This window comes from Trifolium pratense, linkage group LG3 (genome assembly GCF_020283565.1).
Source record: "Trifolium pratense cultivar HEN17-A07 linkage group LG3, ARS_RC_1.1, whole genome shotgun sequence".
Taxonomy (NCBI): Eukaryota; Viridiplantae; Streptophyta; class Magnoliopsida; order Fabales; family Fabaceae; genus Trifolium; species Trifolium pratense.
The window spans coordinates 27,315,984-27,336,498 of NC_060061.1; the positions used below are offsets into that span (position 1 = coordinate 27,315,984).

At 36.3% G+C, this 20,515-nt stretch overlaps 5 protein-coding genes and 2 pseudogenes across 5 annotated transcripts; 2 read left to right on the forward strand and 5 right to left on the reverse strand.

Annotated features, from left to right (window-relative positions):
* Positions 1 to 5,921: 5,921 nt before the first annotated feature.
* Positions 5,922 to 6,314, reverse strand: LOC123914872 (pollen-specific leucine-rich repeat extensin-like protein 3). The gene has a single exon (XM_045966035.1). It carries the CDS (start codon positions 6,312 to 6,314, stop codon positions 5,922 to 5,924), a length of 393 nt encoding a protein of 130 aa, XP_045821991.1.
* Positions 6,315 to 8,444: 2,130 nt separating this feature from the next.
* LOC123912821 lies at positions 8,445 to 9,433 on the reverse strand (annotated as a pseudogene).
* Positions 9,434 to 10,413: 980 nt separating this feature from the next.
* Positions 10,414 to 11,098, forward strand: LOC123914873. Its single transcript, XM_045966036.1, has 2 exons — positions 10,414 to 10,616; positions 10,801 to 11,098. Exons 1-2 carry the CDS (start codon positions 10,414 to 10,416, stop codon positions 11,096 to 11,098), a joined length of 501 nt encoding a protein of 166 aa, XP_045821992.1.
* A 469-nt stretch (positions 11,099 to 11,567) lies between these two features.
* LOC123912822 (non-classical arabinogalactan protein 31-like) lies at positions 11,568 to 12,557 on the reverse strand. Its single transcript, XM_045963398.1, has 2 exons — positions 12,053 to 12,557; positions 11,568 to 11,860 (listed from the first exon to the last, which is right to left on the reverse strand). Exons 1-2 carry the CDS (start codon positions 12,555 to 12,557, stop codon positions 11,568 to 11,570), a joined length of 798 nt encoding a protein of 265 aa, XP_045819354.1.
* A 2,130-nt stretch (positions 12,558 to 14,687) lies between these two features.
* On the reverse strand, positions 14,688 to 15,677 carry LOC123912823 (non-classical arabinogalactan protein 31-like). The gene is made up of 2 exons (XM_045963399.1): positions 15,173 to 15,677; positions 14,688 to 14,980 (listed from the first exon to the last, which is right to left on the reverse strand). The coding sequence occupies exons 1-2, from the start codon at positions 15,675 to 15,677 to the stop codon at positions 14,688 to 14,690; spliced, it is 798 nt and encodes a 265-aa protein (XP_045819355.1).
* Positions 15,678 to 17,810: 2,133 nt separating this feature from the next.
* On the reverse strand, positions 17,811 to 18,881 carry LOC123912824 (annotated as a pseudogene).
* Positions 18,882 to 19,776: 895 nt separating this feature from the next.
* LOC123914874 lies at positions 19,777 to 20,461 on the forward strand. Its single transcript, XM_045966037.1, has 2 exons — positions 19,777 to 19,979; positions 20,164 to 20,461. The coding sequence occupies exons 1-2, from the start codon at positions 19,777 to 19,779 to the stop codon at positions 20,459 to 20,461; spliced, it is 501 nt and encodes a 166-aa protein (XP_045821993.1).
* The last annotated feature ends 54 nt before the right edge of the window (positions 20,462 to 20,515 follow it).

Below are 20,515 nucleotides of genomic sequence, written 5' to 3' on the forward strand. Positions count from 1 at the left end.
ATGTTTTATTAAATGTTATTTTATTTATTAATTGGCTTTTATTATTTTAGTGAGCGGCGAATAATTATTTAGCCGAACGTAAGTTATTAGGCGCGAGAACCTTGTTTTGGGCTTAAATGGGCGTGAGAGGCATGGGCCTAAGCCATTTGGGCTTGGTTCATGACAAATGAGAAGTAGTATAAGTAGCAAGTCAAACATATGAATAGTATCATAAATTCATTTCTTTGAGTTTGAGTGAGTAGAAGCAAGATAGAGCAAGAGCTAGGGTTTTGGCTAAGAGAAAGCTTGAGCAAGAGAAGGCTTGGATCATCATCTTTGCTTAAGGTAAGAGATTAGAATTCATGATTCTTGAGTGGTAAGGAGAGGGGAGATTGTCTATGTCTCCGTTCCCGAACTCTCCCACTCAATTTCTTTTAGATTTTGATTAAGCTTTTGTATGTGAGTATGATGTTCTTCATCATCACTTTGTATGTGTTAATCACTAGTTTGATTTCATGAAAAATATGCATGTATTTGGATCATGTTGAAAAAGTTTATGAAAGTTGCTTAAAACTCAAGTAATTGGCATGATTTTGATTGTTAGAGGTATTTGGATGTTTGGAAGGGATGATTAATGTTCCTTGATACCATATATGTTTGGAATGGCTGTTTATATGAATTTATAACATGTTTGATTGAATTTTTGAGGTTAAACCGCCTTAGATAACTCAAGAACAGATATTCTGTTCTGGTGTGGTTCGCTAAGCGACCAGGAGTTCGCTGTAGCGAATAGGTTCGCTGAAGCTCGCCAATGCTCGCCATGAGCAGGTGACTTCCGGGTGAGGTTCGCTTAGGCTCGCTAAGCCTTCGCTCAGCGAATAGTTCGTTGAAGCTCGCCAATGCTCGCCATGAGCAGGTGACTTCCTGGTGTGGTTCGCTATGTCTCGCTAAGGCTTCGCTTAGCGAAGGCCTCTGTGACAGCAATTCTTGTTGATGGTTGTAAGTGTGATCAGGCACTTGTATCATGGTTTAAAAGTATCCTTACATGATTGTTGATACATGTTGATGCTGTTAATGCTTATTGTTAATCGTTATATGATTGATAAACGTGTATGCAATAAGTTGTCGCTTAAGTGAGCAATGTGATGTTTTGGCATTAATTTGTAATGATTAAGTGAATGTGTTAGGATTGTGTTCCCGCATTCATAAAAGAGTAGCTTCGAGCTAGAGAAATATCATATTGATGATATGTGTAAACATACATGCATTCATGTATATATATGTTGAATTGGAAACTAGGGTTCCAATAGATTTAAATGGATTTTTGAGTCCATAAGGAAGCCGAGGATCGGATTAGATGAATCCATAAGATCTAGAGCTGCTATCCAGCAGGATATAAAACTGTTTAACTTATCCATGAGGGATATGAAGGTTTGGTAAGTTCTGAACAATCCGGCAAGATGTAAAACTGTTTAACTTATCCATGAGGGGTAAAAGGCAATTGGTACCACATGCATTAGTCGTGTCTAGGGATGGCATGACATAGAATGATTGGCATTAGATACATTAGGGTAAATGCGCATATATTTGATAAATGGTATGTGACATTATCTGGTTGAACTGTGCTAAACTTTATTAATTGATAACTGTTTGGTGCGATGTTTTGACGTGAGTTAGAATATGTATGATGTAGTTCAAAAGTGCAAGACCTTTCTTATGCTCGTATGGTATGCGATTATGTTTTCTAACTCTCTGCTTTGTGTTATTTGCTGGACCTTTGGGGGTTCAGATATTCAGGCTGAGGACTGTGCCGACGTTTAGACTGCTGTTCTAGCGTGGTGTTGACGTACCTTTTGGTGAGGAGACTTAGCATAGATTACTCCTCTTAGTACTAGCTTTTGACTAGAGTTTGTAAATAGTAAATGCTCTGGTAATGTAACATCGAGTCGGGGTTTTCGCTTGGCTTTCATCGTATATCGGTGTTACCTTTTTGATATGCTAGTTCTTGTATAAGTGACATCCTTAGGGATGAATATGGCTTATGTATATATATATGTATATATATGCATGCTTGGTTTGATTGGAATCCGTTGTTGCTTTTCATGTTAAATTTCATGATGCTCTGTGTGTATGCTTGTGTTTTAATTACCGCGTGGCACTCTGCCTTTACACTTGTTGAAAAGTTTTTAAAATTACGTTTTTAAGGGTAGTATGGGTTAGGGTGTTACAATAGTGGTATCAGAGCAGGTCGGTTCGTGTGAACCAATTAGGACTTTTCTTTTCCCCGTATGAGCATGTGTAGGGAACACTGTTAGTACTTTCTAACGTCTAGTTGTGATTCGTTCAGGAATCATGGCTGCTGCGAGAACGAATGCTCAGATTGCGGAGGCTTTGGCCGCACTCACCAACATAGTGGTTAGAGATCATCAACCTGGAAGAGAGGTAGAGATGAGGTTGGAAAGGTTCATGAAGCAGAAACCGCCAACATTTACCGGAGGTTACAACCCGGATGGAGCTCACAAGTGGCTGGAGGAACTTGAGATAATTTTTGAAGCAATGGATTGTTCCGAGGAAGGGAAGACAACCCTTGGGACATATGTGTTGCGTGAGGAAGCGAATGTGTGGTGGAAGAATGCTAAGTTGAGGCTAGGACCCGGTGGTATGGCTATACCATGGGCAATGTTTAAAAGAGAATTTTTGGTCAAGTATTTTCCTGTGGATGTGAAGAACAAGAAAGTGGTGGAATTCATGGAACTGAAACAGGGAAATATGACGGTAGCTGACTATGCCGTCAAGTTTGAGACTTTGTGTGCGTTTAGCCCGCATTACAACACTATGGAAGCGGAGAACGACAAGTGTGTGAAGTTTGAAAGTGGTCTACGTCCAGACATTAAGCATATGATTGGATTTTCACAGATAAGGGATTTTGCGACCCTTGTGAACAAGAGTAGGATCTGTGATGAAGATGGTAGAGCTAAGGTGAACTACTACAAGGCTGCGAATGACCGAAAAGGGAAAGGACAAGAGCGCGGAAAACCTTATGATAACCGCGGTAGGGGTAATACAAGTGGTGGTAAGAAGCCAGTGAATGGAAGTTGTTACAAATGTGGAGAGCGGGGTCATATGTCGTATGATTGCCCGAAGAAATTGGACAAGTGTTTGAATTGTGGGAAGTTAGGCCACAAAACTGAAGTGTGTAGGACAAGAGTGTTTTGTTTCAACTGTGGTGAGGAGGGCCACAAGAGTATAATCTGCAAGAAGCCCAAGAAGGTGATGGGCAAGGTGTTTGCTTTGAGTGGAGAGGATGCTAGCCTTGAGGACAATCTCATTAGAGGTACGTGTTTCATCTATGACACTCCTTTAATTGCGATTATAGATACGGGAGCGACGCATTCTTTTATTTCTTTGGATTGTGCGAAGCGTCTTAGTATTCCTTTAACGGATATGATGGGTAGGATGGAAATAGAAACTCCTGCTAATGGTTCAGTGATTACCCGACAAGTATGTCGTAACTGCCCCGTAACCATTTTTGATAGGCATTTTGGTATGGATTTAGTATGTATTCCACTTAGTGGTATGGATGTGATTTTTGGTATGAATTGGTTAATCTTCAACCGGATTCATATCAACTGTCGTGAGAAGGCCGTTGTTTTTCCGAAGCCGGAGGAGAACTTGCATTTGATGAGCGGGAAGGAAGTATCGGAAGCGTTGAAAGAACATGCCGAGATGTTCATGATGTTTGCATCATTGAAACTCGAAGGAGGAGTTAAGATAGAAGAGTTACCGATCGTTTGTGAATTCCCAGATGTGTTTCCGGATGATATATCTGACGTGCCTCCAAAGCGAGAGGTAGAGTTTTCTATCGACCTAGTACCTGGAACTAGTCCGATATCGATGGCGCCGTATCGAATGTCAGCATCTGAGTTGAATGAATTGAAGAAGCAACTTGAAGAGCTGCTTGAGAAGAGGTTTGTTCGACCGAGTGTTTCGCCATGGGGAGCGCCAGTATTGCTTGTGAAGAAGAAAGATGGAAGCATGAGATTATGTATAGACTATCGTCAGTTGAACAAAGTGACGATCAAGAATAAATATCCACTTCCGAGGATAGATGATTTGATGGATCAACTAGTTGGAGCTTGTGTGTTTAGTAAGATCGATTTGAGATCTGGATACCATCAGATTAGAGTGAAGACGGAAGACATACCTAAGACTGCATTTAGGACGAGGTATGGGCACTACGAGTATTCAGTTATGCCGTTTGGTGTGACCAATGCACCTGGAGTTTTCATGGAGTATATGAACCGAATTTTCCATTCATTTTTGGATAGATTCGTGGTGGTGTTCATCGACGACATTTTGATTTACTCAAAATCCGAGGAAGAGCACGAGGAGCACTTGAGGATTGTTTTGCAAGTCTTGAAGGAGAAGAAGTTGTATGCCAAGTTGTCGAAGTGTGAATTTTGGATGAAAGAGGTGAGTTTCCTAGGGCATATAATTTCAAGTGGAGGAATCGCGGTAGATCCTGCGAAGGTTGACGTTGTGTCACAGTGGGGAACGCCGGAATCTGTTTCAGAGATTAGAAGTTTCCTTGGTTTAGCCGGTTATTATAGAAGATTCATCGAAGGTTTTTCGAAGTTGGCTTTGCCGTTAACCAAGTTGACGAGGAAAGATCAAGCGTTTGTTTGGGATGGTATTTGTGAGAAGAGTTTCCAAGAGCTCAAGAGAAGATTGACTACTGCACCCGTGTTGATTTTACCTGATGCCAAAGAGTCGTTCGTCGTGTATTGCGATGCTTCGAAGTTAGGACTTGGTGGAGTGCTTATGCAAGGGGGTAATGTGGTAGCATATGTTTCAAGACAACTGAAGGTTCACGAGAGGAACTATCCGACGCATGATTTGGAGTTAGCCGCAGTGGTGTTTGCTTTGAAAGTGTGGAGACACTACTTGTATGGATCGAGGTTTGAAGTGTTTAGTGATCACAAGAGTTTGAAGTACTTATTCGACCAGAAGGAGTTGAATATGAGGCAACGGAGATGGCTCGAATTCTTAAAGGACTACGATTTTGAATTGAGTTATCACCCTGGAAAAGCCAATGTAGTGGCCGATGCATTAAGTAGGAAAACTTTGCATATGTCATCATTGATGGTGAAAGAGTTAGAGTTGATTGAAGAATTCCGAGACTTGAGTCTTGTGTGCGAGGTTACTTCTTCAAGTGTGAAGCTTGGAATGTTAAGATTGACGAATCCTTTTCTTGAAGATATTAAAGAACGTCAGAAATCGGATAAGAAATTGATGGAGAAGATGGTACTCATCAATGAAGGCAAGGAGACCAATATCAAGATTGACGAGAGTGGAGTCATGAGATTTCACGGAAGAGTTTGTGTACCGGATGTAACCGAATTGAAGAGAATGATCATGGAAGAAGGTCACAGAAGTGGTTTGAGTATTCATCCTGGAGTAACCAAGATGTATCAGGATTTGAAGAAGTTATTTTGGTGGCCGGGAATGAAGAGGCAAATTTCTGAATTTGTTTATTCATGCTTAACTTGTCAGAAATCGAAGATTGAACATCAGAAGCCGTTTGGTTTGTTACAACCAATGTTTATACCCGAATGGAAATGGGATAGTATTGCAATGGATTTTGTGGGAGGTTTACCGAAGACCAAGAAAAGTAACGAGGTGATTTGGGTAGTGGTAGATCGTCTGACGAAGTGTGCTCACTTCATTGCTATCAGGAAAGGTACTTTGGTGCCTAAGTTGGCCGAGATTTATGTGGAGCAGATTGTGAAGCTACATGGTGCCTAAGTTGGCCGAGATTCATGCTTAAATTTCATGATGCTCTGTGTGTATGCTTGTGTTTTAATTACCGCGTGGCACTCTGCCTTTACACTTGTTGAAAAGTTTTTAAAATTACGTTTTTAAGGGTTGTATGGGTTAGGGTGTTACAGGTGAGCTGGAACAGGGGGGTGCAATGGTGGGTGTGTTGGAACAACGGGACTGTGAACAGGAGGCTTAACAGGAGCAGAAGCAGGTGGGTGATGATGGTGGTGGTGACCAGTTGGTGGTTTAGCAGGAACAGGGGTAGAATGGTGAGGAGGGTGTGAAGGAGTGTGAGAAATAGGGGAAGGGGCAGGGGATGGTGTGTGATTATGGTGGTGATGATGGTGGCGAGGGGCGTTAGACGGTGGATGATGTGGTGACTTAGTTGGAGGGTGAAGTGGAGAATGTGAGTGATGAGGAGGGTAAGTTGGTGGAAGAGTTTCAAGGTGTTCGGCAAATGCAATGAAAGAGGTTTGTTGAAGGAAAAGAAGCAACATTGCAAGGGTTTTGGCCATTTCTCTTTGTAAGAGAAAGTAATCTAGAAAGAGATAGGAGAGGAAAGGAAAGTGAAGTGATGATGGTGTTATGTGAGTGTGAGGCTTGATTTATAGCAGCTAATTCCCAAAATCATTCCCCCTTTTTATAAAATGTTATCTTTGGAAAATAAAATTGTTGTGAATACAAATAGAATAAAATATTCATGTTATTAAGTATAATTATATTTGTATTTATTTGTAATTATTTTTATATATACACTAATAATAACCTATGAATAATGACAATCATAAATAAAATAATTACAAATATAATTATACTTAATCACATGAATATTCTATTCTATCAAATTCTTCCAATGTTTTCAATTATAAGACTTTTTTTCAAAAATAGTTTGTCTCTTTATTATAAATTTTTAGGTGCAATTATTATTAATTTTTAAATACATCTCTTATTAATACTACTATCAATTTATATATGTAAAGTTAACAATAAATATCATGAGCGCTGATATGATATGGCACGAGTCTCTTATAACTTAATCAAGGTTCTGAGTTTGATATCTCGCTTGGATATGTAGCAACGTTAAAATTCTTAGGGAGAGCTTGTCGCCATTTGGGTCCCACATGGCTCGTGGGATTAGTCTCTGCAATTGCGTGCAGACGATATCCGATTCACACAAAAAAAAATCAATTGTAAATAGAGGGTAATTTAATAATAGTCACACACTTTTAAGACAAATTTATTATTTCAATAGTCTTTTTAAATATCCGTAATTTTTTTTATCTTATTCATCCTCATCTGCATGACGTTCATCAATTTTTTCACTAATTTATAGTAAGAAAGTACATTCAAATATACCTAAAAAATTTATAAATGGAAATGTCCTAATAGAAATATAGTTTAGAAATGGAAAGGTCCTAATAGGATCCGTTCTTTTTTCCGGAAAGTGGCTCGTGGTAGTCTTATGACTAATGAAGGGAAACACAATATCAATATGACAAATGGCAATAGTTGTCCCCAGCGCCAACAAGGACTTGAATCCATTATGCATGTATTAAGAGACTTCGAAGAAATAATGAAATTTTGGTCCTCAATTATCAAACCTGATAATTGGGAAAAATTCTTTAGCATGGATCTCATACTTGGCTTGAATGGTACTTTGATAATGGAGATATTGAAAATACACTTGGTGTTGGGTGACTATTTTTGGCGTCTCTATCAAATCATTGTGGAAGGATCGTAATGATTGGTTTTTAATTAGTATTCCAACCTTCGACACATTTGGCTTCTTCATATAGCTAACCGAGTGCAAATGGTAGTTAATAGTATTATTAAACCTGCGGCTTATATGGAGAGCATTTGCTCCATCATTCCTATTAGATGGGAGCTCCCTCCTATAGATACTCTTAAGTTTAATGTAGATGTAGCGCAAAGTAAAAGGAATGACTTCTCAGCGTGTGGCAAATTGCTTAGAGACTCTCATGGTGGTCTTATTCAAGGTTTTTATTGCAACTTTGGCCGCAATAATACTCAGGGTGCTGAGATGTGGAGTTTAGTTCATGGTATGCGTATTGCTCGTCATCTTAACCGTGTCATTTTTAAAACAGACTCTACCTTTGTTGCAGATGTTGTTCTCAATCGTATTTTACCATCACATCTTATCTCGAACCTCTCCTAGAAGAGGTGTTTAATCTACTAAATTTTTCGGATTTATTATCCAAAAGGGATTTGATGCTCCTTTCTCCCCGAATTTAATTATTTCTGAATATGATTTTTGGCATGCTCTTCTAGTTTTAGATTGTGAGGTTTCTACTACCCCTCATTTAATTCGTTAATTTAAGTCTTTTATAAAAATAAATCCGACAATTTTCTTGGTAAATAAAACGACAAATAGATTAGAGTAAACAAATTAAACAAAAGCGAGAAACATCATTTCTTTAATTAATACTAGTATTTAATAATAATTCTTACAAGAACCATAAATCACACACACATAACATCACTCTTTATCATGTAGTGATGATTCAAGCTCAAAAGTAAACACCATATTTTAACACAAGATGAAACCAACCTCCTAACACTAAAACACAACAATCTAATTTATAAATAAACTTGAAATTAATTTTTTAATATTCTAATCATCTTAATTAACGAGGACATTTGGGCTCAAATGCAAGAGGCCCAACATTGTAAATAGTGAAATGAAGACCCTTAGACACATAAGGTTTCCCGGACCTAAGAGCAGCACCAGTAAGCCCACCATTAAGATTTGAAGGCTTCAGCCCATTTGGAGCACTAACCAAAACAACATTACACTTATGAGGTGCATATGTTTTGATACTCTTTGGGCCTTCAATGAAGAAATAACCATTCTTATCAGTCTTATGTGTTTGAACAAACTTGTACTTTGTGCTGTTACATTGTAGCTTCACAACGGCACCTTCAATATTCAATTTTGAAAACAAAATTAATAATGGTCATTGTCTTTTAGCAACAAAAAAAAAATTAATGACATTACTGGGAAAGTGTACAAAATATACAAAAGTTGAAATATCACTGTATCACAAAAGATCTATGAGAATGACATTACTGAGAAAACAAAAATAGTGAAGTTAAAAGTTGAGAAACAAACCATGAAGTGCTTTAGCTCCCAAGAGAGTATGAACACCAGCATACTTGCAAGATTTGACATAAACAACACCTTGAACAACTATAAGCTTCTTGGAACAGGAGAAGGATGCAATGGTGGGTGAGCTGGAACAGGGGGGTGCAATGGTGGGTGTGTTGGAACAACGGGAGTGTGAATAGGAGGTTTAACAGGAGCATAAGCAGGTGGGTGAAGATGGTGGTGGTGACCAGTTGGTGATTTAGCAGGAACAGGGGTAGAATGGTGAGGAGGGTGTGAAGGAGTGTGGGAAATAGGGGAAGGAGCAGGGGATGGTGTGTGATTATGGTGGTGATGATGGTGGTGAGGGGCGTTAGACGGTGGATAATGTGGTGACTTAGTTGGAGGGTGAAGTGGAGAATGTGAGTGATGAGGAGGGTAAGTTGGTGGAAGAGTTTCAAGGTGTTCGGCAAATGCAATGAAAGAGGTTAATTGAAGGAAAAGAAGCAACATTGCAAGGGTTTTGGCCATTTCTCTTTATAAGAGAAAGTAATCTAGAAAGAGATAGGAGAGGAAAGGAAAGTGAAGTGATGATGGTGTTATGTGAGTGTGAGGGTTGATTTATAGTAGCTAATGCCCAAAATCATTCCCCCTTTTTAAAAAATGTTAGCTTTGGAAAATAAAATTGTTGTGAATACATATAGAATAGAATATTCATGTTATTAAGTATAATTATATTTGTATTTATTTGTAATTAATTTTATATATACACTAATAATAACCTATGAATAATGACAATCATAAATAAAATAATTACAAATATAATTATACTTAATCACATGAATATTCTTTTCTATCAAATTCTTCCAAGGTTTTCAATTATAAGACTTTTTTTCCAAAATAGTTTATCTCTTTTTTATAAATTTTTAGGTGCAATTATTATTAATTTTTAAATACATCTCTTATTAATACTACTATCAATTTATATATGTAAAGTTAACAATAAATATCAAGAGCGTTGATATTATATGGCACGACTCTCTTCTAACTTAATCAAGGTTCTTAGTTTGATATCTCGCTTGGATATGTAGCAACGTTAAAATTCATAGGGAGAGCTTGTCGCCATTTGGGTCCCACATGGCTCGTGGGATTAGTCTCTGCAATTGCGTGCAGACGATATCCGGTTCACACACACAAAAAAATCAATAGTAAATACAGGGTAATTTAATAATAGTCACACACTTTTAAGACAAATTTATTATTTTAATAGTCATTTTAAATATCCGTAATTTTTTTTATCTTATTCATCCTCATCTACATCACGTTCATCATTTTTTTTCACTAATTTATAGTAAGAAAGTACATTCAAATATACATAAAAAATTTATAAATGGAAATGTCCTAATAGAAATCTAGTTTAGAAATGGAAAGGTCCTAATAGGATCCGTTCTTTTTTCCGGAAAGTGGCTCGTGGTAGTCTTATGACTAATGAAGAGAACCACAATATCAATATGACAAATGGCAATAGTTGTCCCCAGCGCCAACAAGGACTTGAATCCATTATGCATGTATTAAGAGACTTCGAAGATATAATGAAATTTTGGTCCTCAATTATCAAACCTGATAATTGGGAAAAATTCTTTAGCATGGATCTCATGTCTTGGCTTGAATGGTACCTTGATAATGGAGATATTGAAAATACACTTGGAGTTGGGTGACTGTTTTTGGCGTCTCTATCAAATCATTGTGGAAGGATCGTAATGATTGGTTTTTAATTAGTATTCCAACCTTCGACACATTTGGCTTCTTCATATAGCTAACCGAGTGCAAATGGTAGTTAATAGTATGATTTAACCCGCGGCTTATATGTAGAGCTTTTGCTCCATCATTCCTATTAGATGGGAGCTCCCTCCTATAGATACTCTTAAGTTTAATGTAGATGTAGCGCAAAGCAAAAGGAATGACTTCTCAGCGTGTGGCAAATTGCTTAGAGACTCTAATGGTGGTCTTATTCAAGGTTTTTATTGCAACATTGGCCGCAATAATGCTCAGGGTGCTGAGATGTGGAGTTTAGTTCATGGTATGCGTATTGCTCGTCATCTTAACCGTGTCATTTTTAAAACAGACTCTACCTTTGTTGCAGATGTTGTTCTCAATCGTATTTTACCACCACATCTTATCTCGAACCTCTCCTAGAAGAGGTGGTTAATCTACTAAATTTCTCGGATTTATTATCCAAAAGGGATTTGATGCTCCTTTCTCCCCGAATTTAATTATTTCTGAATATGATTTTTTGCATGCTCTTCTAGTTTTAGATTGTGAGGTTTCTACTACCCCTCGTTTAATTCGTTAATTTAAGTCTTTTATAAAAATAAATCCGACAATTTTCTTGGTAAATAAAACAACAAATAGATTAGAGTAAACAAATTAAACAAAAGCGATAAACATCATTTCTTTAATTAATACTAGTATTTAATAATATTTCTTACAAGAACCATAAATCACACACACATAACATCACTCTTTATCATGTAGTGATGATTCAAGCTCAAAAGTAAACACCATATTTTAACACAAGATGAAACCAACCTCCTAACACTAAAACACAACAATCTAATTTATAAATAAACTCGAAATTAATTTTTTAATATTCTAATCATTTTAATTAACGAGGACATTTGGGCTCAAATGCAAGAGGCCCAACAGTGTAAATAGTGAAATGAAGACCCTTAGACACATAAGGTTTCCCGGACCTAAGAGCAGCACCAGTAAGCCCACCATTAAGATTTGAAGGCTTCAGCCCGTTTGGAGCAATAACCAAAACAACATTACACTTATGAGGTGCATAGGTTTTGTTACTCTTTGGGCCTTCAATGAAGAAATAACCATTCTTATCAGTCTTATGTGTTTGAACAAACTTGTACTTTGTGCTGTTACATTGTAGCTTCACAACGGCACCTTCAATATTCAATTTTGAAAACAAAATTAATAATGGTCATTGTCTTTTAGCAACAAAAAGAAAAATAATGACATTACTGGGAAAGTGTACAAAATATACAAAAGTTGAAATATCACTGTATCACAAAAGATCTATGAGAATGACATTACTGAGAAAACAAAAATAGTGAAGTTAAAAGTTGAGAAACAAACCATGAAGTGCTTTAGCTCCCAAGAGAGTATGAACACCAGCATACTTGCAAGATTTGACATAAACAACACCTTGAACAGCTATAAAGCGTCTAGGAACAGGAGAAGGATGCAATGGTGGGTGAGCTGGAACAGGGGGGTGCAATGGTGGGTGTGTTGGAACAACGGGAGTGTGAATAGGAGGCTTACCAGGAGCATAAGCAGGTGGGTGATGATGGTGGTGGTGACCAGTTGGTGGTTTAGCAGGAACAGGGGTAGAATGGTGAGGAGGGTGTGAAGGAGTGTGAGAAATAGGGGAAGGAGCAGAGGATGGTGTGTGATTATGGTGGTGATGATGGTGGTGAGGGGCGTTAGACGTTGGATGATGTGGTGACTTAGTTGGAGGGTGAAGTAGAGAATGTGAGTGATGAGGAGGGTAAGTTGGTGGAAGAGTTTCAAGGTGTTTGGCAAATGCAATGAAAGAGGTTAGTTGAAGGAAAAGAAGCAACATTGCAACGGTTATGGCCATTTCTCTATGTAAGAGAAATTAATCTAGAAAGAGATGGGAGAGGAAAGGAAAGTGAAGTGTTGATGGTGTTATGTGAGTGTGAGGGTTGATTTATAGCAGCTAATGCCCAAAATCATTCCCCCTTATTAAAAAATGTTAGCTTTGGAAAATAAAATTGTTGTGAATACATATAGAATAGAATATTCATGTTATTAAGTATAATTATATTTTTATTTATTTGTAATTATTTTTATATATACACTAATAATAACCTAAGAATATTGACAATCATAAATAAAATAATTACAAATATAATTATACTTAATCACATGAATATTCTTTTCTATCAAATTCTTCCAAGGTTTTTAATTATAAGACTTTTTTTCAAAAATAGTTTGTCTCTTTTTTATAAATTTTTAGGTGCAATTATTATTAATTTTTAAATACATCTCTTATTAATACTACTATCAATTTATATATGTAAAGTTAACAATAAATATCAAGAGCGCTGATATGATATGGCACGAGTCTCTTCTAACTTAATCAAGGTTTTGAGTTTGATATCTCGCTTGGATATGTAGCAACGTTAAAATTCATAGGGAGAGCTTGTCGCCATTTGGGTCCCACATGGCTCGTGGGATTAGTCTCTGCAATTGCATGCAGACGATATCCGGTTCACACAAAAAAAATCAATAGTAAATACAGGGTAATTTAATAATAGTCACACACTTTTAAGACAAATTTATTATTTCAATAGCCTTTTTAAATATCCGTAATTTTTATTATCTTATTCATCCTCATCTGCATCACGTTCATCATTTTTTTCACTAATTTATAGTAAGAAAGTACATTCAAATATACCTAAAAAATTTATAAATGGAAATGTCCTAATAGAAATCTTGTTTAGAAATGGAAAGGTCCTAATAGGATCCGTTATTTTTTTCGGAAAGTGGCTCGTGGTAGTCTTATGACTAATGAAGAGAACCACAATATCAATATGACAAATGGCAATAGTTGTCCCCAGCGCCAACAAGGACTTGAATCCATTATGCATGTATTAAGAGACTTCGAAGATATAATGAAATTTTGGTCCTCAATCATCAAACCTGATAATTGGGCAAAATTCTTTAGCATGGATCTCATGTCTTGGCTTGAATGGTACCTTGATAATGGAGATATTGAAAATACACTTGGAGTTGGGTGACTGTTTTTGGCGTCTCTATCAAATCATTGTGGAAGGATCGTAATGATTGGTTTTTAATTAGTATTCCAACCTTCGACACATTTGGCTTCTTCATATAGCTAACCGAGTGCAAATGGTAGTTAATAGTATTATTAAACCCGCGGCTTATATGGAGAGATTTTGCTCCATCATTCCTATTAGATGGGAGCTCCCTCCTATAGATACTCTTAAGTTTAATGTAGATGTAGCGCAAAGTAAATGGAATGACTTCTCAGCGTGTGGCAAATTGCTTAGAGACTCTAATGGTGGTCTTATTCAAGGTTTTTATTGCAACCTTGGCCGCAATAATGCTCAGGGTGATGAGATGTGGAGTTTAGTTCATGGTATGCGTATTGCTCGTCATCTTAACCGTGTCATTTTTAAAACAGACTCTACCTTTGTTGCAGATGTTGTTCTCAATCGTATTTTACCATCACATCTTATCTCGAACCTCTCCTAGAAGAGGTGGTTAATCTAATAAATTTTTCGGATTTATTATCCAAAAGGGATTTGATGCTCCTTTCTCCCCGAATTTAATTATTTCTGAATATGATTTTTTGCATGCTCTTCTTGTTTTAGATTGTGAGGTTTCTACTACCCCTCGTTTAATTCGTTAATTTAAGTCTTTTATAAAAATAAATCCGACAATTTTCTTGGTAAATAAAACGACAAATAGATTAGAGTAAACAAATTAAACAAAAGCGATAAACATCATTTCTTTAATTAATACTAGTATTTAATAATAATTCTTACAAGAACCATAAATCACACACACATAACATCACTCTTTATCATGTAGTGATGATTCAAGCTCAAAAGTAAACACCATATTTTAACACAAGATGAAACCAACCTCCTAACACTAAAACACAACAATCTAATTTATAAATAAACTCGAAATTAATTTTTTAATATTCTAATCATCTTAATTAACGAGGACATTTGGGCTCAAATGCAAGAGGCCCAACAGTGTAAATAGTGAAATGAAGACCCTTAGACACATAAGGTTTCCCGGACCTAAGAGCAGCACCAGTAAGCCCACCATTAAGATTTGAAGGCTTCAGCCCATTTGGAGCACTAACCAAAACAACATTACACTTATGAGGTGCATAGGTTTTGATACTCTTTGGGCCTTCAATGAAGAAATAACCATTCTTATCAGTCTTATGTGTTTGAACAAACTTGTACTTTGTGCTGTTACATTGTAGCTTCACAACGGCACCTTCAATATTCAATTTTGAAAACAAAATTAATAATGGTCATTGTCTTTTAGCAACAAAAAGAAAAATAATGACATTACTGGGAAAGTGTACAAAATATACAAAAGTTGAAATATCACTGTATCACAAAAGATCTATGAGAATGACATTACTGAGAAAACAAAAATAGTGAAGTTAAAAGTTGAGAAACAAACCATGAAGTGCTTTAGCTCCCAAGAGAGTATGAACACCAGCATACTTGCAAGATTTGACATAAACAACACCTTGAACAGCTATAAAGCGTCTAGGAACAGGAGAAGGATGCAATGGTGGGTGAGCTGGAACAGGGGGGTGCAATGGTGGGTGTGTTGGAACAACGGGAGTGTGAATAGGAGGCTTAACAGGAGCATAAGCAGGTGGGTGATGATGGTGGTGGTGACCAGTTGGTGGTTTAGCAGGAACAGGGGTAGAATGGTGAGGAGGGTGTGAAGGAGTGTGAGAAATAGGGGAAGGAGCAGGGGATGGTGTGTGATTATGGTGGTGATGATGGTGGTGAGGGGCGTTAGACGGTGGATGATGTGGTGACTTAGTTGGAGGGTGAAGTGGAGAATGTGAGTGATGAGGAGGGTAAGTTGGTGGAAGAGTTTCAAGGTGTTCGGCAAATGCAATGAAAGTGGTTAGTTGAAGGAAAAGAAGCAACATTGCAAGGGTTTTGGCCATTTCTCTTTGTAAGAGAAAGTAATCTAGAAAGAGATAGGAGAGGAAAGGAAAGTGAAGTGATGATGGTGTTATGTGAGTGTGAGGGTTGATTTATAGCAGCTAATGCCCAAAATCATTCCCCCTTTTTAAAAAATGTTAGCTTTGGAAAATAAAATTGTTGTGAATACATATAGAATAGAATATTCATGTTATTAAGTATAATTATATTTGTATTTATTTGTAATTATTTTTATATATACACTAATAATAACCTATGAATAATGACAATCATAAATAAAATAATTATAAATATAATTATAATTAATCACATGAATATTCTTTTCTAAAAATTCTTCCAAGGTTTTCAATTATAAGACTTTTTTTCAAAAATAGTTTGTCTCTTTTTTATAAATTTTTAGATGCAATTATTATTAATTTTTAAATACATCTCTTATTAATACTACTATCAATTTATATATATGTAAAGTTAACAATAAATATCAAGAGCGCTGATATGATATGGCACGAGTCTCTTCTAACTTAATCAAGGTTCTGAGTTTGATATCTCGCTTGGATATGTAGCAACGTTAAAATTCATAGGGAGAGCTTGTCGCCATTTGGGTCCCACATGGCTCGTGGGATTAGTCTCTGCAATTGCGTGCAGACGATATCCGGTTCACACAAAAAAAAAATCAATAGTAAATACAGGGTAATTTAATAATAGTCACACACTTTTAAGACAAATTTATTATTTCAACAGTCTTTTTAAATATCCGTAATTTTTTTTATCTTATTCATCCTCATCTGCATCACGTTCATCATTTTTTTCACTAATTTATAGTAAGAAAGTACATTCAAATATACCTAAAAAATTTATAAATGGAAATGTCCTAATAGAAATCTAGTTTAGAAATGGAAAGGTCCTAATAGGATCCGTTCTTTTTTCCGGAAAGTGGCTCGTGGTAGTCTTATGACTAATGAAGAGAACCACAATATCAATATGACAAATGGCAATAGTTGTCCCCAGCGCCAACAAGGACTTGAATCCATTATGCATGTATTAAGAGACTTCGAAGAAATAATGAAATTTTGGTCCTCAATTATCAAACCTGATAATTGGGCAAAATTATTTAGCATGAATCTCATGTCTTGGCTTGAATGGTTCCTTGATAATGGAGATATTGAAAATACACTTGGAGTTGGGTGACTGTTTTTGGTGTCTCTATCAAATCATTGTGGAAGGATCATAATGATTGGTTTTTAATTAGTATTCCAACCTTCGACACATTTGGCTTCTTCATATTGCTAACCGAGTGCAAATGGTAGTTAATAGTATTATTAAACCCGCGGCTTATATGGAGAGCTTTTGCTCCATCATTCCTATTAGATGGGAGCTCCCTCCTATTGATACTCTTAAGTTTAATGTAGATGTAGCGCAAAGTAAAAGGAATGACTTCTCAGCGTGTGGCAAATTGCTTAGAGACTCTAATGGTGGTCTTATTCAAGGTTTTTATTGCAACCTTGGCCGCAATAATGCTCAGGGTGCTGAGATGTGGAGTTTAGTTCATGGTATGCGTATTGCTCGTCATCTTAACCGTGTCATTTTTAAAACAGACTCTACCTTTGTTGCAGATGTTGTTCTCAATCGTATTTTACCATCACATCTTATCTCGAACCTCTCCTAGAAGAGGTGTTTAATCTACTAAATTTTTCGGATTTATTATCCAAAAGGGATTTGATGCTCCTTTCTCCCCGAATTTAATTATTTCTGAATATGATTTTTTGCATGCTCTTCTAGTTTTAGATTGTGAGGTTTCTACTACCCCTAGTTTAATTCGTTAATTTAAGTCTTTTATAAAAATAAATCCGACAATTTTCTTGGTAAATAAAACGACAAATAGATTAGAGTAAACAAATTAAACAAAAGCGATAAACATCATTTCTTTAATTAATACTAGTATTTAATAATAATTCTTACAAGAACCATAAATCACACACACATAACATCACTCTTTATCATGTAGTGATGATTCAAGCTCAAAAGTAAACACCATATTTTAACACAAGATGAAACCAACCTCCTAACACTAAAACACAACAATCTAATTTATAAATAAACTCGAAATTAATTTTTTAATATTCTAATCATCTTAATTAACGAGGACATTTGGGCTCAAATGCAAGAGGCCCAACAGTGTAAATAGTGAAATGAAGACCCTTAGACACATAAGGTTTCCCGGACCTAAGAGCAGCACCAGTAAGCCCACCATTAAGATTTGAAGGCTTCAGCCCATTTGGAGCACTAACCAAAACAACATTACACTTATGAGGTGCATAGGTTTTGATACTCTTTGGGCCTTCAATGAAGAAATAACCATTCTTATCAGTCTTATGTGTTTGAACAAACTTGTACTTTGTGCTGTTACATTGTAGCTTCACAACGGCACCTTCAATATTCAATTTTGAAAACAAAATTAATAATGGTCATTGTCTTTTAGCAACAAAAAGAAAAATAATGACATTACTGGGAAAGTGTACAAAATATACAAAAGTTGAAATATCACTGTATCACAAAAGATCTATGAGAATGACATTACTGAGAAAACAAAAATAGTGAAGTTAAAAGTTGAGAAACAAACCATGAAGTGCTTTAGCTCCCAAGAGAGTATGAACACCAGCATACTTGCAAGATTTGACATAAACAACACCTTGAACAGCTATAAAGCGTCTAGGAACAGGAGAAGGATGCAATGGTGGGTGAGCTGGAACAGGGGGTGCAATGGTGGGTGTGTTGGAACAACGGGAGTGTGAATAGGAGGCTTAACAGGAGCATAAGCAGGTGGGTGATGATGGTGGTGGTGACCAGTTGGTGGTTTAGCAGGAACAGGGGTAGAATGGTGAGGAGGGTGTGAAGGAGTGTGAGAAATAGGGGAAGGAGCAGGGGATGGTGTGTGATTATGGTGGTGATGATGGTGGTGAGGGGCGTTAGACGGTGGATGATGTGGTGACTTAGTTGGAGGGTGAAGTGGAGAATGTGAGTGATGAGGAGGGTAAGTTGGTGGAAGAGTTTCAAGGTGTTCGGCAAATGCAATGAAAGAGGTTAGTTGAAGGAAAAGAAGCAACATTGCAAGGGTTTTGGCCATTTCTCTTTGTAAGAGAAAGTAATCTAGAAAGAGATAGGAGAGGAAAGGAAAGTGAAGTGATGATGGTGTTATGTGAGTGTGAGGGTTGATTTATAGCAGCTAATGCCCAAAATCATTCCCCCTTTTTAAAAAATGTTAGCTTTGGAAAATAAAATTGTTGTGAATACATATAGAATAGAATATTCATGTTATTAAGTATAATTATATTTGTATTTATTTGTAATTATTTTTATATATACACTAATAATAACCTATGAATAATGACAATCATAAATAAAATAATTATAAATATAATTATACTTAATCACATGAATATTCTTTTCTAAAAATTCTTCCAAGGTTTTCAATTATAAGACTTTTTTTCAAAAATAGTTTGTCTCTTTTTTATAAATTTTTAGGTGCAATTATTATTAATTTTTAAATACATCTCTTATTAATACTACTATCAATTTATATATATGTAAAGTTAACAATAAATATCAAGAGCGCTGATATGATATGGCACGAGTCTCTTCTAACTTAATCAAGGTTCTGAGTTTGATATCTCGCTTGGATATGTAGCAACGTTAAAATTCATAGGGAGAGCTTGTCGCCATTTGGGTCCCACATGGCTCGTGGGATTAGTCTCTGCAATTGCGTGCAGACGATATCCGGTTCACAAAAAAAAAATCAATAGTAAATACAGGGTAATTTAATAATAGTCACACACTTTTAAGACAAATTTATTATTTCAATAGTCTTTTTAAATATCCGTAATTTTTTTTATCTTATTCATCCTCATCTGCATCACGTTCATCATTTTTTTCACTAATTTATAGTAAGAAAGTACATTCAAATATACCTAAAAAATTTATAAATGGAAATGTCCTAATAGAAATCTAGTTTAGAAATGGAAAGGTCCTAATAGGATCCGTTCTTTTTTCCGGAAAGTGGCTCGTGGTAGTCTTATGACTAATGAAGAGAACCACAATATCAATATGACAAATGGCAATAGTTGTCCCCAGCGCCAACAAGGACTTGAATCCATTATGCATGTATTAAGAGACTTCGAAGAAATAATGAAATTTTGGTCCTCAATTATCAAACCTGATAATTGGGCAAAATTCTTTAGCATGGATCTCATGTCTTGGCTTGAATGGTACCTTGATAATGGAGATATTGAAAATACACTTGGAGTTGGGTGACTGTTTTTGGCGTCTCTATCAAATCATTGTGGAAGGATCGTAATGATTGGTTTTTAATTAGTATTCCAACCTTCGACACATTTGGCTTCTTCATATAGCTAACCGAGTGCAAATGGTAGTTAATAGTATTATTAAACCCGCGGCTTATATGGAGAGCTTTTGCTCCATCATTCCTATTAGATGGGAGCTCCCTCCTATTGATACTCTTAAGTTTAATGTAGATGTAGCGCAAAGTAAAAGGAATGACTTCTCAGCGTGTGGCAAATTGCTTAGAGACTCTAATGGTGGTCTTATTCAAGGTTTTTATTGCAACCTTGGCCGCAATAATGCTCAGGGTGCTGAGATGTGGAGTTTAGTTCATGGTATGCGTATTGCTCGTCATCTTAACCGTGTCATTTTTAAAACAGACTCTACCTTTGTTGCAGATGTTGTTCTCAATCGTATTTTACCATCACATCTTATCTCGAACCTCTCCTAGAAGAGGTGTTTAATCTACTAAATTTTTCGGATTTATTATCCAAAAGGGATTTGA

Excerpts from the sequence above, each read along its gene's own strand:
- LOC123914873 (XM_045966036.1), top strand. The coding sequence starts at position 10,414 with ATGACAAATGGCAATAGTTGTCCCCAGCGCCAACAAGGACTTGAATCC. Across the intron at positions 10,617-10,800 it reads GAAAATACACTTGGAGTTGG|ATGGGAGCTCCCTCCTATAG; the intron begins GTGACTGTTTTT and ends CATTCCTATTAG.
- LOC123914872 (XM_045966035.1), bottom strand. The coding sequence starts at position 6,314 with ATGGCCAAAACCCTTGCAATGTTGCTTCTTTTCCTTCAACAAACCTCT.
- LOC123912822 (XM_045963398.1), bottom strand. The coding sequence starts at position 12,557 with ATGGCCATAACCGTTGCAATGTTGCTTCTTTTCCTTCAACTAACCTCT. Across the intron at positions 11,861-12,052 it reads GGGAGCTAAAGCACTTCATG|GTGCCGTTGTGAAGCTACAA; the intron begins GTTTGTTTCTCA and ends TGAATATTGAAG.
- LOC123914874 (XM_045966037.1), top strand. The coding sequence starts at position 19,777 with ATGACAAATGGCAATAGTTGTCCCCAGCGCCAACAAGGACTTGAATCC. Across the intron at positions 19,980-20,163 it reads GAAAATACACTTGGAGTTGG|ATGGGAGCTCCCTCCTATTG; the intron begins GTGACTGTTTTT and ends CATTCCTATTAG.
- LOC123912823 (XM_045963399.1), bottom strand. The coding sequence starts at position 15,677 with ATGGCCAAAACCCTTGCAATGTTGCTTCTTTTCCTTCAACTAACCACT. Across the intron at positions 14,981-15,172 it reads GGGAGCTAAAGCACTTCATG|GTGCCGTTGTGAAGCTACAA; the intron begins GTTTGTTTCTCA and ends TGAATATTGAAG.